The sequence below is a fragment of the Aspergillus eucalypticola genome (genome assembly GCF_003184535.1).
Source record: "Aspergillus eucalypticola CBS 122712 chromosome Unknown BO83scaffold_20, whole genome shotgun sequence".
Lineage (NCBI taxonomy): Eukaryota > Fungi > Ascomycota > Eurotiomycetes > Eurotiales > Aspergillaceae > Aspergillus > Aspergillus eucalypticola.
The window spans coordinates 659,380-672,116 of record NW_020290294.1 but is presented as its reverse complement, the minus strand read 5'-3'; the positions used below and the strand labels follow the sequence as shown (position 1 = coordinate 672,116).

Sequence of the window (12,737 nt, the reverse complement as noted above, 5' to 3'; positions counted from 1 at the left end):
AGAAGTAATATTATAAATTTCTGCTAGTTAATCTACTAGTAAGGCGGACTTGCCAGGCAGAAAGCACTGATAAGAGTAGTACTTGAATAATATTAAACTATTAGTTAGTATAACTTCTGACTGCTAGTATAATATCCAGAACGGCCGCGCCTCACGTGACCATGGTATACACATGGATATATGGTATACGGCATACCATCAAGGTCTACAACTACCATCGTGGTATACAGCAAACCTAAAGATATACGGAGGATGGAATATATAAGAATACTTTCTCATATATTTAGCTAGTTCTGTTCCTCGTGCTCAATAACACTATCTTTAAGTAACCATATGTTTGGAAGCTTAGTAATAGAACACTTGTCCACACTTACTTACAGATAATTACGTGGCATTATCTAGCCTTACTTCTCTTCTCGTGTCCAAGACCAGTTGTCCTTAGATAGTCATCAGCCTGTTACCTCCTCGATCCAGTTCGACGGTACGTATACCAGTGAAGCTAAGCTAACAGGGACAGGGAAGCGATCCTAGGGTTTGACAACTAGATATCAAAATAATCAAATAGATAAAGATAAATACAATTGACAAACTTGTCAAAGGGAAGCAATCTGACTTCCTAAATAGGAAATAAATGGATCCTTAGATAGGAAGTGAATGAGTTGGATGACTTGGCTTGCTTGCTTGGAAGGCTTTAAACATGATTAGGCAGGGAATGAAAGGCTCTATTTATCTTCAATTCACTGCTTGTAGTGAATGAATCTAGATCAGGGTCATGAATCATCAATTTAATCAGGGAACAAAGAAATCATAATCAAATAGTCAGAATGATGTAAAAATCACATGTAAAAGAGTGAATATCAGGATTTGCAAAGAATAAGCCCAATCTGTTCCAGTCGTGTTAAGAATTCAATATGATTCTGTATGAGGCATATAACTGGTCTGGGTATTCATGGAAAAATGAATTCCAGCTGACAGATATCAATTTTTCCACTATATATTATCTATATGTAAAGTTACAACTAATCAACCTTAGTAGTGGTTGAGATATAGAAGATTTAAAAAGACTTCTTTTATATGGGATAACCAGATGGGCCGCCCAACCGTGTGGGCCGTCCAACCGTTGATTACGTTAAAGTATGGACCGACCATATGTGCCTGTCCGCTTACACTACTTGCCGTAGATGCTCTTATAGTTTATATGTTTAATAACACTGCCTGTATGTTTTGGGCAGCCTGGATTATTTATCCTTAGGTGTCTGACCCAGATTATTCTGCTGCACATAATAAACTCTATGACGACCCATATAGATGCCGGTTAGGGCTGCTATCCGAATTAGGAAGTTGTCTGGAGGACTTGCTACTAGCGTGGTGGCCAAGAACTTTGATAGACCCGATTCGTCAAACATCAGAATATAGTGGGTAAATCAAACACTAGCTGGTATATTATTGGCTGGTTCACTTTGATACTTGACCAACTCCCCAGGAACCTCCATGTCGCCCTTTTCCTTATAAAATGGATTTCGTTTGGATTGGTGCTTAATCTCCAGTTGGAGACCAACTCAGCGGCTTATGAATCAAGCTGATAGTAACTCAATTTAGTGCCTTGTTTAGGAAGTCTGCTTTTTGCGATGCACATACTTATACCCATGCCCAAGCTCGTTCAAGCAGAGCTAGACATGGCTGCTCAGTGTGAATCAACAACGGACCATGAAAGAACAGTGCGCTGAGGACCAGCGTCCCCAAGATGTCGATCGTCAGGGTCGACAGCGCCCGCGCATCTTACCTAACCTGGTCGTTGAGTTTGGATTCTGCGTGGCTCTGATGCTATCCCAGATCATGTCGGTACGTCCATACGAACTCTCCCCCGATCTTCAGTCATCTTACACTATGACAGGAATTCTTCATCTCCGGATTCAACGTCCTCATCCCATCTGTCTCCCAAAGCCTGAACATCCCCGCCGCATCCACCGGCTGGCCCTCCAGCGCCTTCGCCCTCACAGCCGGCAGCTCCCTCCTCCTCTTCGGCCAACTAGCCGACAAATACGGCGGCTTCGTGGTCTTCACCTCCGGCCTAACATGGCACCTCGTTTGGACCTTAATCGCCGGGTTCTCCCAGAACGAAATCATGCTCAACTTCTGTCGTGCTCTACAAGGCTTCGGCCCGGCTGCCATCCTCTCCGCAGGCATCATGCTACTGGGTTCGATTTATTCTCCAGGTCCCCGCAAGAACATCGTCTTCAGCATCTACGGCGGCTGCGCCCCGATAGGCTTCTCCGCAGGTATTCTCGTCTCCGGGATCGCGGACCAACTCCTGAACTGGCGCTGGTACTTCTGGATCGGCGCCATCCTGATCCTAATCACCCTCGTATCGGCCCTCATCTTCATCCCGGCTCCGATCCGCACCCAACGACCCAACCCAACCCTCAAAATCGACTACCTCGGCGCCACCCTCTTCATCTCCAGCCTTATCCTAATTTTCTTCGCCGTCAACGACTGCGGCCACGCCCCTAACGGCTGGCGCACTCCATACATCCCCGTGACCCTGGTGATCGGCTGCATCCTCCTCGCCGGGGCAATCTACACCGAACACCGCCTCACCTCCTCCTCCACAGACGACAGCAAAACCACAACCACAGCACAAACCCCAACCCCAATCCTCCCCCTCACCCTCTTCCGCGTCCCTCACCTCCCCGCCCTCCTAATCGCCCTCTTCCTCTTCTACGGCACCTTCGGCATCTGGCTCCTCTACACAGTCACCTACATGCAAAACATCCTGCACATCTCCCCCCTAATGGTGGTAGTCTGGTACCTCCCCTTCGCGCTAGGCGGTATCGTCCTCAGCTTCGTCGGCGGGACGATCCTCCACATCGTCCCGGGTACTATCCTTCTGATACTCTCGGGCTTAGGATGGGTCATGGCCCCGCTTCTGTTCGCCATCCTTCCCAAGGAAGGGGTGAGTTACTGGGCGTATATCTTCCCCGCGATGATTTGTGGGACCGTGGGCGTTGATATCACGTATAATATCACTAATGTGTTTCTTACTACTACGTTGCCTGAGCAGCAGCAGGGGTTGGCGGCTGCGGTGGCGAATAGTGTGTTGTTCCTGGGTGTGAGTTTCTTTGTTGGTTGGGGGGATTTTGTTGCTGAGATGGTGGATGGTCAGAGGAAGGGGTATAAGGCGGCTTTTTGGTTGGGGGTCGCGTGTGCAGGCGTGGCGTTGGCGGTGTTGGTGGGGTGGGTGAAGATTGAGGCTGCGAGGGGGGAGGATGGGAAGGAAGAGGAGGGCGGTGGGTGAGGATGTCAGAAGTGTTGATGGGGTCATTCGTATCATAATTTAGAACTGGAAATACATTCACGGAACCTACCTTGAAATCCTTGGGTCTGTGACAACAGCTAAGATGTGAATGAGCTACATAAGTACACTAGACCCGAAACCGCCTTCTCCTGCGTAAACTTCTTTGCTTTTCACCGCCGTAAGCCACTCATAAGTCCTAATACATGCTGAAGAGGCAAATTCCTGAAACCCAGTCTGCTTTCTGGAACGACATTGAGTTATATCATGGATCAGAAGGAAAGGTGTACCGAAGAGAGGTCACTAGAAGATACGCCGGGGACGCTCCAGTTCACAAGGACTCTCGCAAGAACATACCGACTTTTTGGGAACTTGTTCCTCTCTGAGCCGCCTCTGAAGTTGCGTGACAAAGTGGATGAACTTCGACCTTATTTGCTCGAGCTTGAACATCGGGAGAAAAGCACCGGTATGTAGCCAAAAGTGGCTAAGTCCAGTGAGAGTTTCTACTAATCAGTCATCGGTTTAGAAATCGATCATAAGGCAATATCCGATGAACTATCTTCCTTCCAGCTCGCAGAGACACAGCTCTGGAAGGAGCCACTTCCCACCCGTTGTTCGGAGCATATTGTTCGTCCATCAGGCTCATGGCAGGCACGTATCGCTCATCACCTACACAATCCTTCCTATACCACCCTTCACGCCAAAAACGGGGAGGTTGCTGATGCTACAAATGGGTGCACGGCACTCATTATGAACCATCACTACGACCCCGAGCGTCACTTCATGTTTGACCACTTCCACCGACGAGAGGACTTCTGCCCATTTGCAAAATATCCGGATCATATCCGAGCTTTCCATGAGAATCACACGGAATGGATTCGAAACACACTGCAGGCAAAGATAGAGATAATATACGGTTCTTCGGTAAGAAAATGGGCGATGAAGCATTTGGATTTGACATCACTTAATCTGTGGGGGGAGTACGAAGGTGTTTGGCTCCACTTCGAGTGGAAGCCGATTGTGGCAGGGAAGAAGATCGCAAGGATCATTATATTCGCGCTACACCCACAGAGATTTCTCTCCTATCAGTCGAGGTCACAAAGAGAAGCAATAGAGCAGGATTTAAGGATTAGTGTTGCCCATCAGTTGGCGTGCCTGCCTTTTACTGATGATTACTATGCTACGAGGCTTTGGACAAGTAAGGCTGAATTTATTCAGAACACGTATTTCAATGCGCGGTGTCTAGCCGAGAAAGAAAACTCTCGGTTCGGTATTGTCGACCTGCCGAGGCAAAGAAATATACCAACACCGGATGCTGCATGCCCTATAACCACAGATACCAGCGGGGTCATGAGCCTAAAAAGGTTGGATGAGGTGCTCTTGAAAGTTTTGGACAGTAGGAAGCGCCTCGGCTCGCGAGAGTTCAGACAGGAATATAAGTCCCTGGATATGCAAAACGACTTGCTGGAGCCGTTCCCCTGTGCGGTCATGAGAGAATGGTTTGAGACCCAACAGCATTCATTTTTTGGTGGAATATCCATCAGGACTCGCGACGACCTGCTCTTTGCGTACAATAAGCATCGTGTTGGAGGTGATGAACCACAATCATCTAACCTAAGTACCATGGAGTTAATTCAAGGCTTGATGAATATTCAACAAGCGAGGATTCGGAACCGCATCTATCGTGTCTACCGACCAACAGCCAGATCCTCCTGTTACTATTCCACATTTGAAAGCATGCCTTGTGTATGCGACAACTGTCGCTGCCCGCAGCCTCCCGATCTCCCTGAATATACCACCGTTGCAGCTCGCAAGCTGATCCGCACCGATGATGAGTGCGAAGGGTATTCCACTACCGTTAAACTCTGGTGCTTATACTGCAGGGAAAGGACTGTGATAGGGAAAACTTCCATTCGAAACCGAGCACTGGACAAAAGTCCCCAATGGACCAAAGGAGCACGTCCTAAATACATTCCCAGATCGTTCACATGTCATAACTGCTCTCGCAATGACCAGCATTTTGTTCCCATCAATGGAGATATATCCTTCATCCCCCTACGCGATCTCGCTATATTTGCGTTCAATTTCTCGTATATGGACGACCAAACCCTGATCGCGCATCTTGATGCCCGCCCCTCGAGCACATTCACCGCTCGGGGCTATACCAGACATTCACAGGTAAACCTCGGTAATGCCAACACGCCCGGGAGTCTAGATACCGGCCCTCCCCTAAAGAGGCGCAGGGGCACGAGAAAGGTTGACGCATCACAAGTACAGTTGCAGAATAGGATTGCTGGCGAGCCTTCTGAGTATAATGACGACCACCCGACGGAACCAAACGGCGGCAAGTCTATGATTGAAAATTATAGTAAGCCAGCTATTATCGAGTTAAAATGCAGCAAATGTGGTCAGCGCTGTGGTAGCAACTATCGACCTAGGCGGCATCGAGATACGGGTGATTATATCGCACTTTCGAGGCCCCAGTGCCCTCAAGGTTGCACGAACCAAAAAGTCTGGCTAGTACCAGTTTCTGATATTGAATATATGACGGCCAATATGCTAGAAGCCCGGTAGAGAAGCGATGAGCGCCATCGACAAAGGTACGGTCCTGTTCTTCGTCTTGCTAAGCCTCTGTCGGAGAGAGCTCTGGGGACGACTAGTTGGAGGGTCAGAAGTCTCGGACAACAAAAGCTACAGAATGAGCTACATCTATCTTGAGATTTGCAATCTCACCTTTTCCTCACTATAGACTGCTTGGAGGGAAACGAGAAGTCAACGGGGAGGCACACAATATAGACGAAGTCATGATCATTTGAAAGAGGACATTGCGCTAGTCGAGCTCGCTCTTCTTCGTCCAAGTCGTCATTGCCTATGGTACGTAAAACATTCGGAAAGGGGAATCCACGCGGTACGGTCTCTTGCCCCACAAAAAAGGATAGTCTTCCGCTCTGGGGTCTACACAACATCCGCTACAGACCTGCTTCTCCGCTCACACTATACCCTTTGGGTAATATGCTTTTAGCTGCGTAGTCTCGCTATTCTAAGTTTTTCTTTCTTTTCTTTTCTTTTCTTTTCTTTTCTTTTCTTTTCTTTCCGTGTTAAAAAAGTGTTAAAAAAGATGAATTTGTTCGATATTCACAGCAGAATTGGTCGCATCATTGAGATGATTATTCTACATCGAAACGGTTATCTCCCGAATAAACTTCTGCATGTATCAAATTGGAGGCTAAGCATGGACGCAATTGGCAAGGAAAGTCCCTTTGGACCAACTGGTATGAAGACCCAGTATAGAAAGCGTTGCAACTAGGATACTGAGAACAGGCTAACCAGTGCTGCGTGCTCTAGTCTAAATAATATATATTGTATAGCTCCGGGCAGTTTAAATAAGAACATTCTTGAAACCTGGGTTTTGGTTTAACTAAACTAGACACATCATTCCCGTGGAGAAAGAAGAATGCTTGCTTCCCATGAATTTCTTAATTTCTGCTCGGATCACCAAGGTATATATAGTCCTGTAACGGCTTCTTCCATTTGTCATTGAGGATAATTATGTATAAATCCTACTAGTCTTGTCCAACTTCGACAAAACCCGCCCAGGTTGGATCTCGCATATATATAGTTGCTTCTAGAATGGAGAAAGACTTATATAAATAGGCCGGAAAGGGAAAAGGATCTGAGAACTTCTCAAAGCTCCCACAAATCCAGACTCGTACAGCTCTGCGTGATAGTCAATCGAGCTTCCAACCCAGACCCAGCCAATCCATCAAAATGCCTCTTCCAATCGCCTCCACCGCATCCCTCTTCGAGGATGCCCTGCAGTCCAACGAGGCAATTGAAGTCCCCATTGGCGGAGTCGACTTTGTCTCCTTCACGAGTGGACAAACCATAAGAACACTTGGTACGAGGAGGTTGAATGGCAATTCGGCTCTTGTGCTCGTTTCCACCAAAGGTGCCATTTTAGCTAACGTTCCTCTGCCCCCCTGCAGCATGGAAGAACATAATGCTAGTCTAACGCAACTGTGGAAGAAGACGACCGCCTTTCTGAATCTCTTCAACGAAAATGCAGGGCTCTTTTTGGGCCCGGATGAGAAAAGGTATGCAATGGTTTATGGACCCTCTGCGAGACCTAAACCCTTCCTGAAATATAATGCGATCATTGACTCCATCCTTTCGAATTCGTTGGGAGTTATTGAGAAACCTAAGATTGTCTCATATTCGTATGAGGAGGGCGGCCACAATCAGCCTGAGAGTGGTTCTGTCTTTATTGATGGAAGAGGTGAAATTCCTAAGGTGTATGTGGAGGACAAGGATCAGAAATGGTTCGAGCAAGAGCGACAAAGATTCTGATCGTAGTATTGTCTGCGCAGATTATTGTGAGATGAATACGAACCAGGCTGCTAGCTTTTTCCTTTCACATAGTTGAGCCCGACATAATTGGACCGACGCAAGTAAAACAGTTTCCAAAACTACAATCCATAACCATGTTCCATAAATCATAAGTCTTTATAGCAAATAATTTAGATAAGATTACCTGAGAGGATCAGGGCTGTCCAGTTTTATGACATGGCCTTAGGATTATAGCGTTATTGACAAATCTTTCCGGCTAGGTCATAGCACATATCACGGAGAACAAATGTGTATCTCTGTGCTTCCTCTTCTATATTACAGAAAACCCCAGAATGACTACTGATTACTGAATAGATAGAACAGGCAATTAAAGATTTTACACTTCACAATCACTGTCATGCTTTGCGCCGACCAGTCTTGCACTCCCCACACAAGTGCTTTGTAGGCAGACTCAGACTGGAAGAACGGTCACAAATATAGCGAGAGAGAGAGAGAGGCAATCCGTCCCATGTTGCTTATTGCGATAGTAGAACATTTGATGTACGGTAGATCAGTTAAAGGGGTCGGCTTGTGGCATTGCTGCCTTTGTAACATTTACCACATTCTTCGCTATATGGAGTGGAAGAGGGGGTAAGAAGGTCTAGTGTTACCACAACCCGTTTTCTTTTTCTTTTTCTTTTTTTCTTTTTTTCTTTTCATAGAGCTTTAACCCAAGGGAAAAAAAAATAGGAGTACTCTCTTGATGATATCTGACCTAATTTCTGGTTTTCTAGCTCGTCTCACTGGCCTTGGGTCTGGGTCCAGGGGATAGTGAGACCAGCTGCATCAGTGTGAAGTTATACCCTGCAATGAAAGATTTATCAGAGCGGCACAAGTTACTACAGAACTTTTTCGGCAATGCCTTCTCCAAGTATGGACTACTAAAACTAAGGAAAGCCCAACAAGATGTCATGGTAGGTATAGCCCCCAATCTCATATTCTCAAGACGTGTGATTGGAGGGCTACATTACCACCGTCTAATTACATTATATTGAAACATATTCGGTTTTACGTGGGTAATACTGCATAATATCACAAGACCTGACATACCCAGTAACTGCCAACCATTACTTATCCCCATTATGCCCTAACTACAATTGCCTGCATTAGCGTACCGGGGAAGTCTGGACAGCTCACATACTTCCCATTCCTTCATCTAGTGCTTATCGCTCCTCCACTCCACCCCATTTGCCCCAACAAATTCCTGTTACTGCTCGCCAATAACATCTCTGTGATCAACATAATTCAGGAATTTATGAGGCTTTCCTACCTTTCCGCCTAAATGTCGCATATTTCTGTGTTCTTGGTACTGTAGCTGCTTGGAAACTAACCGGCAGCCGAGCCGCGTAGTGGAATGATAGCGCTGGTGTTTCATCCGCCCCTCCTTCAGAGCTCCAGTCGAAAAATCACTCACTTTATGCATGCACATGCTAGCAATTGAGTACAGCCACACTGGTTTCCCCATGCTCAGTTTGCAGCCGCTTACTATGTTCGTCTCTATTTGCTCTTGGGGGCGGACCAAAAGCAAAAAGATTACGGAGTTACTAGTGCGCGCGACACAGTAACTGTGCCTGAGCTCAGTGCTTGCTAGGTGAGGGTCATGATAGAGAACGACATAGTAGAGCGATGCTTCGAATCATTATGAACAATCGATAGGACTAAGCCCACGTGCTTCTGGGAATTAATTTAGATTGCTCCGTATATCTATTGGTTACTCCATAATACCAATCCGATGCTATTGATTACCCTCGCGTGGTGATTGAAGTGTACATTGGAAAAGCCGAATTTCCGGGGCAGGTTGTCATACCACTTGGTGAGAGGAGGGAGATATTTACATGTACCTCCTTGATAGGCTCTAGCCGGCATTTGGGCAATGAAGTGTTCACGGCTTGATTGCCAGTGTCAGACAAGATAGAATTCCGGTTCTGAGGCACATCGAGGGCTAAGTTCCCCCTGGCCAAGCAAACACTGATGCTAGGCTAGGCATGCATAACATACCGCAATGTATGATTTCCAACAATATATTGATCCTGGCTTAGTCCCTCTCGCCCCCTCCTGGCCCCCATGTCTAGACTGTTTGTGAAGCGGGACACAGAATGCAGCGATGGTTTGATTCCACGTGCCGTAAGCCTCCTGAGTTGTGTTCCAGAGTAAAGTTGTACATCAACCCTGACAGCCGCAAATATAAACTGGGAAATGATCGTAGGTTGATGGAAGAACCAGATGGGATTGGATCATCTAGTGTTTCCCTTTAGAAAAGTCTGAATCGGCTGCAGTAGTTCCCTACTATTCAGATGCTGAAGGACTAGGTTGCACGTTACACTACTTTGTCACGTACATAGTAGTCATCCTGATGAAGGTTAAAGGGGGGCTGTGACGAGGCTTGTTAGATTCATGAAGTATCCTTTGTTGTCATGCCATGGATATGGGGAGAGTGTAGCAGGTTTCTGCTGTAACCTGGCACAAGCAAGGGCTCTGCGCGGATGTCGCACCGGAAGATGGATCAAGGAGGGAGGCAGGGGTAAAGGAGGCTGTGCTAAGAGTCCATAATATTGCTACGGAAACGTACATGAATCGAGTAGTAGTTACATCAAGCGCTGATTATGCATTAATTGTATGGAGCTGAAGCTCGAAAGGTCATACAGATAGCTTTCGACATATCGGTATTACCAAAACATACAGATACTGTACGATACAAAGTGTAAACGGGAGCAGAGTGTATTGGTGGCGGTGGGGGTCGGCAGGAGCCGTAGCCGTTGCGGACCCGGATGAAGTAACAAATGAGATGTGACGGCAGGTGATGTGATGAGATATGCATGCATCAGTTGATCCAGTCTGCGTAGAGGTGGGAAGTTTGGGGGTTGGTTTTATTTAGCGCCATGGTTGACATGAGTCCTGACATTCACACACATTCACACAGTTCAGGTAAGTTTAATAATAGCAACTTGTTGCACGGCCAAGGCAAACGGCGGGGAATTCCCGACTGGACTAGGTGCATATGTCCGGGCTGAACAAACCCACCACCCCCTCTCCTGCCAACATGTGCGGTTGGCCTTCCCCTGCGGCAAACATGCATCGGCACACTAGACCAAAACATCAAGCTCCGCAACCTGTTAGCCGCTCAAGCCGGTGGCTGGGAGACAAGTTGGAGGAGTGCAGTTACTCCATTGTGCTTACTTTACAACCAAAGGCCCGGGATCAGGGGTGCAGCAGCCTGTTGACTGAACAAGAGGTAGATAGCGAGGGACTCCTCGGGCCCCTTCTGCAGTGTTACACACATCTTGGTGTACTACGTGGCTGGAGGCACTGGCACCAACGCGAGTCGGACCACTTTCCCTGGCTGAACGTCCTTAATTTTGGGGGTATGGGCCGCCTGGGCCTACTAACGGCTCCGGCGCAATGCATTGAATTAATTTAATCTAGTCGAATTTTTCAAGGACACCGCCGCCAGATGATCATTCTAAAGATAAGTTGCGAAAACTTTGAAAATTCACACCATGCCGTCGACATACATTGGTATGTGTTTATCATTGTTTGAAAGTAGCATACTACTTGGTATTTACTGCAATGGGAAACGATCCTTTGTGCAATGTTCTATGATGTGGTGGCGGATATATTGGTTTTCCGCCCCCAATAAGAACCCCACCACGGTTTCTTAGTAGTCTGACGGGTTAGGGCTAATCGAGATGCATATTGTCTAGACTAACTTGTTTAGATAACTAACTTGCGTAGGTGGAAGTGGGCGACGGGGCCAAGTGTTTATGGAAGCTGAAGCACGGAGGATACCAATGTTACCATTCGTGTGGACGTGTGACTGCTACGAGAGGGGAAGCTATTTTGCGAAGGTGTCCATATTTGCTAACCATCTATTGATTCAATACTGAAAATTAACAGAGAAACTACTAGCAAATAGTGTTATCCATAGGAACCAAAAACTTCGGCATAATCCAACCCAAAAAACACCCAAAGCAGGACCCAACTGCATCACTTCTTTTGTCAGTGCGCAGTGGCCAATTCATGGACAATCTTCACGACCTCATCACACTGAGTAAACATTGAAGTATGGCCCGACTCCAACTCCCAGGTGCGCACCTGACATCCAGCGTCCTGCATTGTTTTGATAAATCCTTTTTGATAATCATAGGGAACTGTCATATCATGCTTTGAGCAGATGTAAGCGATATTGGGGATGCCCCCTTCCTCCGGCCGCCAGGCGACATGCTGGAGCTTGCCGTCAAACCCCTTTCCGTTCCAACGCTTCAAGGTGGAAAAGTAGGCAGCAGTCTCCTCGTCGGATCTCTGAGTTGGGCCGACCACTAAGATGTTAGAGTCCCTGGGAAGACATGTTCGGTCGTCGGCGAAGTCAAAGGCCACGTCCATAATCTCGCCGTGGCCGTTCGCGAAAACAACATCCATCATGGAAGTTCCTTCTGTGACGGCGAACCCGGAAATGTAGACTAGCTGGACGATGCCACCGGGAAGGCCCTGCGCGCGACGAGAATTGATCCCAAGGCCGTCGGATAGGGCATTGGTCCCGACCTGGCCGCCATAGGAGTGGAGTAGGACTAGAACCTCACGGCCGGCGGAGACGAGGCTCTCCACATAGTTGCGGACCAGGTCACTGTCTTCTTCTAGACCGGCGTTTGGCGGCCGGGAGCCGTTCAATGTGAGGAGGCGGGGCACGTGGACCTCATAGCCAAGGCGACGGAGGGCGGTGGTAAACAAAGAATAGGATGATGGTTGATGCCAAGCACCAGGGACAAGGATAATAGTGGGATGGGTGGTAGTAGTGGTGGTAGCCATGATGAATGAAGTAGCACAGAAAAGAAAGGATTTGATAAGTATTTACTGGCAAGACGGCCTGGTAGGGGAGAACTGAGACGTAGAACAAATGGGCAGTTGATTCGATAAGTAATGCTGCGATTTGGGAATGAAGACCCTACAAGGACCGAGTATCCCGTCTCTTAAGTAGTAACGTCAGAGGTAGGCTGTGTAAACGGAGGTAAGCAAACGCATCAGGGGATAGCAAAATGGCCTCTTTCAAGTGGGATGCACTAAA

General features: G+C 47.3%; 4 protein-coding genes across 4 annotated transcripts; 3 read left to right on the top strand and 1 right to left on the bottom strand.

The window, feature by feature from the left end:
* Window positions 1–1,541: 1,541 nt before the first annotated feature.
* BO83DRAFT_418993 (major facilitator superfamily transporter) lies at window positions 1,542–3,295 on the top strand (the record flags this gene model as incomplete). Its single annotated transcript, XM_025534853.1, has 2 exons — window positions 1,542–1,842; window positions 1,895–3,295. The coding sequence occupies exons 1-2, from the start codon at window positions 1,708–1,710 to the stop codon at window positions 3,293–3,295; spliced, it is 1,536 nt and encodes a 511-aa protein (XP_025386062.1). The 5' UTR covers window positions 1,542–1,707.
* Window positions 3,296–3,529: 234 nt separating this feature from the next.
* Window positions 3,530–6,118, top strand: BO83DRAFT_450528 (uncharacterized protein). The gene is made up of 2 exons (XM_025536808.1): window positions 3,530–3,758; window positions 3,819–6,118. The coding sequence occupies exons 1-2, from the start codon at window positions 3,560–3,562 to the stop codon at window positions 5,864–5,866; spliced, it is 2,247 nt and encodes a 748-aa protein (XP_025386061.1). The 5' UTR covers window positions 3,530–3,559; the 3' UTR covers window positions 5,867–6,118.
* Window positions 6,119–6,896: 778 nt separating this feature from the next.
* Window positions 6,897–7,769, top strand: BO83DRAFT_450526 (uncharacterized protein). The gene has a single exon (XM_025536807.1). It carries the CDS (start codon window positions 7,061–7,063, stop codon window positions 7,637–7,639), a length of 579 nt encoding a protein of 192 aa, XP_025386060.1. The 5' UTR covers window positions 6,897–7,060; the 3' UTR covers window positions 7,640–7,769.
* Window positions 7,770–11,594: 3,825 nt separating this feature from the next.
* On the bottom strand, window positions 11,595–12,616 carry BO83DRAFT_380314 (alpha/beta hydrolase). The gene has a single exon (XM_025531724.1). It carries the CDS (start codon window positions 12,479–12,481, stop codon window positions 11,675–11,677), a length of 807 nt encoding a protein of 268 aa, XP_025386059.1. The 5' UTR covers window positions 12,482–12,616; the 3' UTR covers window positions 11,595–11,674.
* Between the last annotated feature and the right edge of the window lie 121 nt (window positions 12,617–12,737).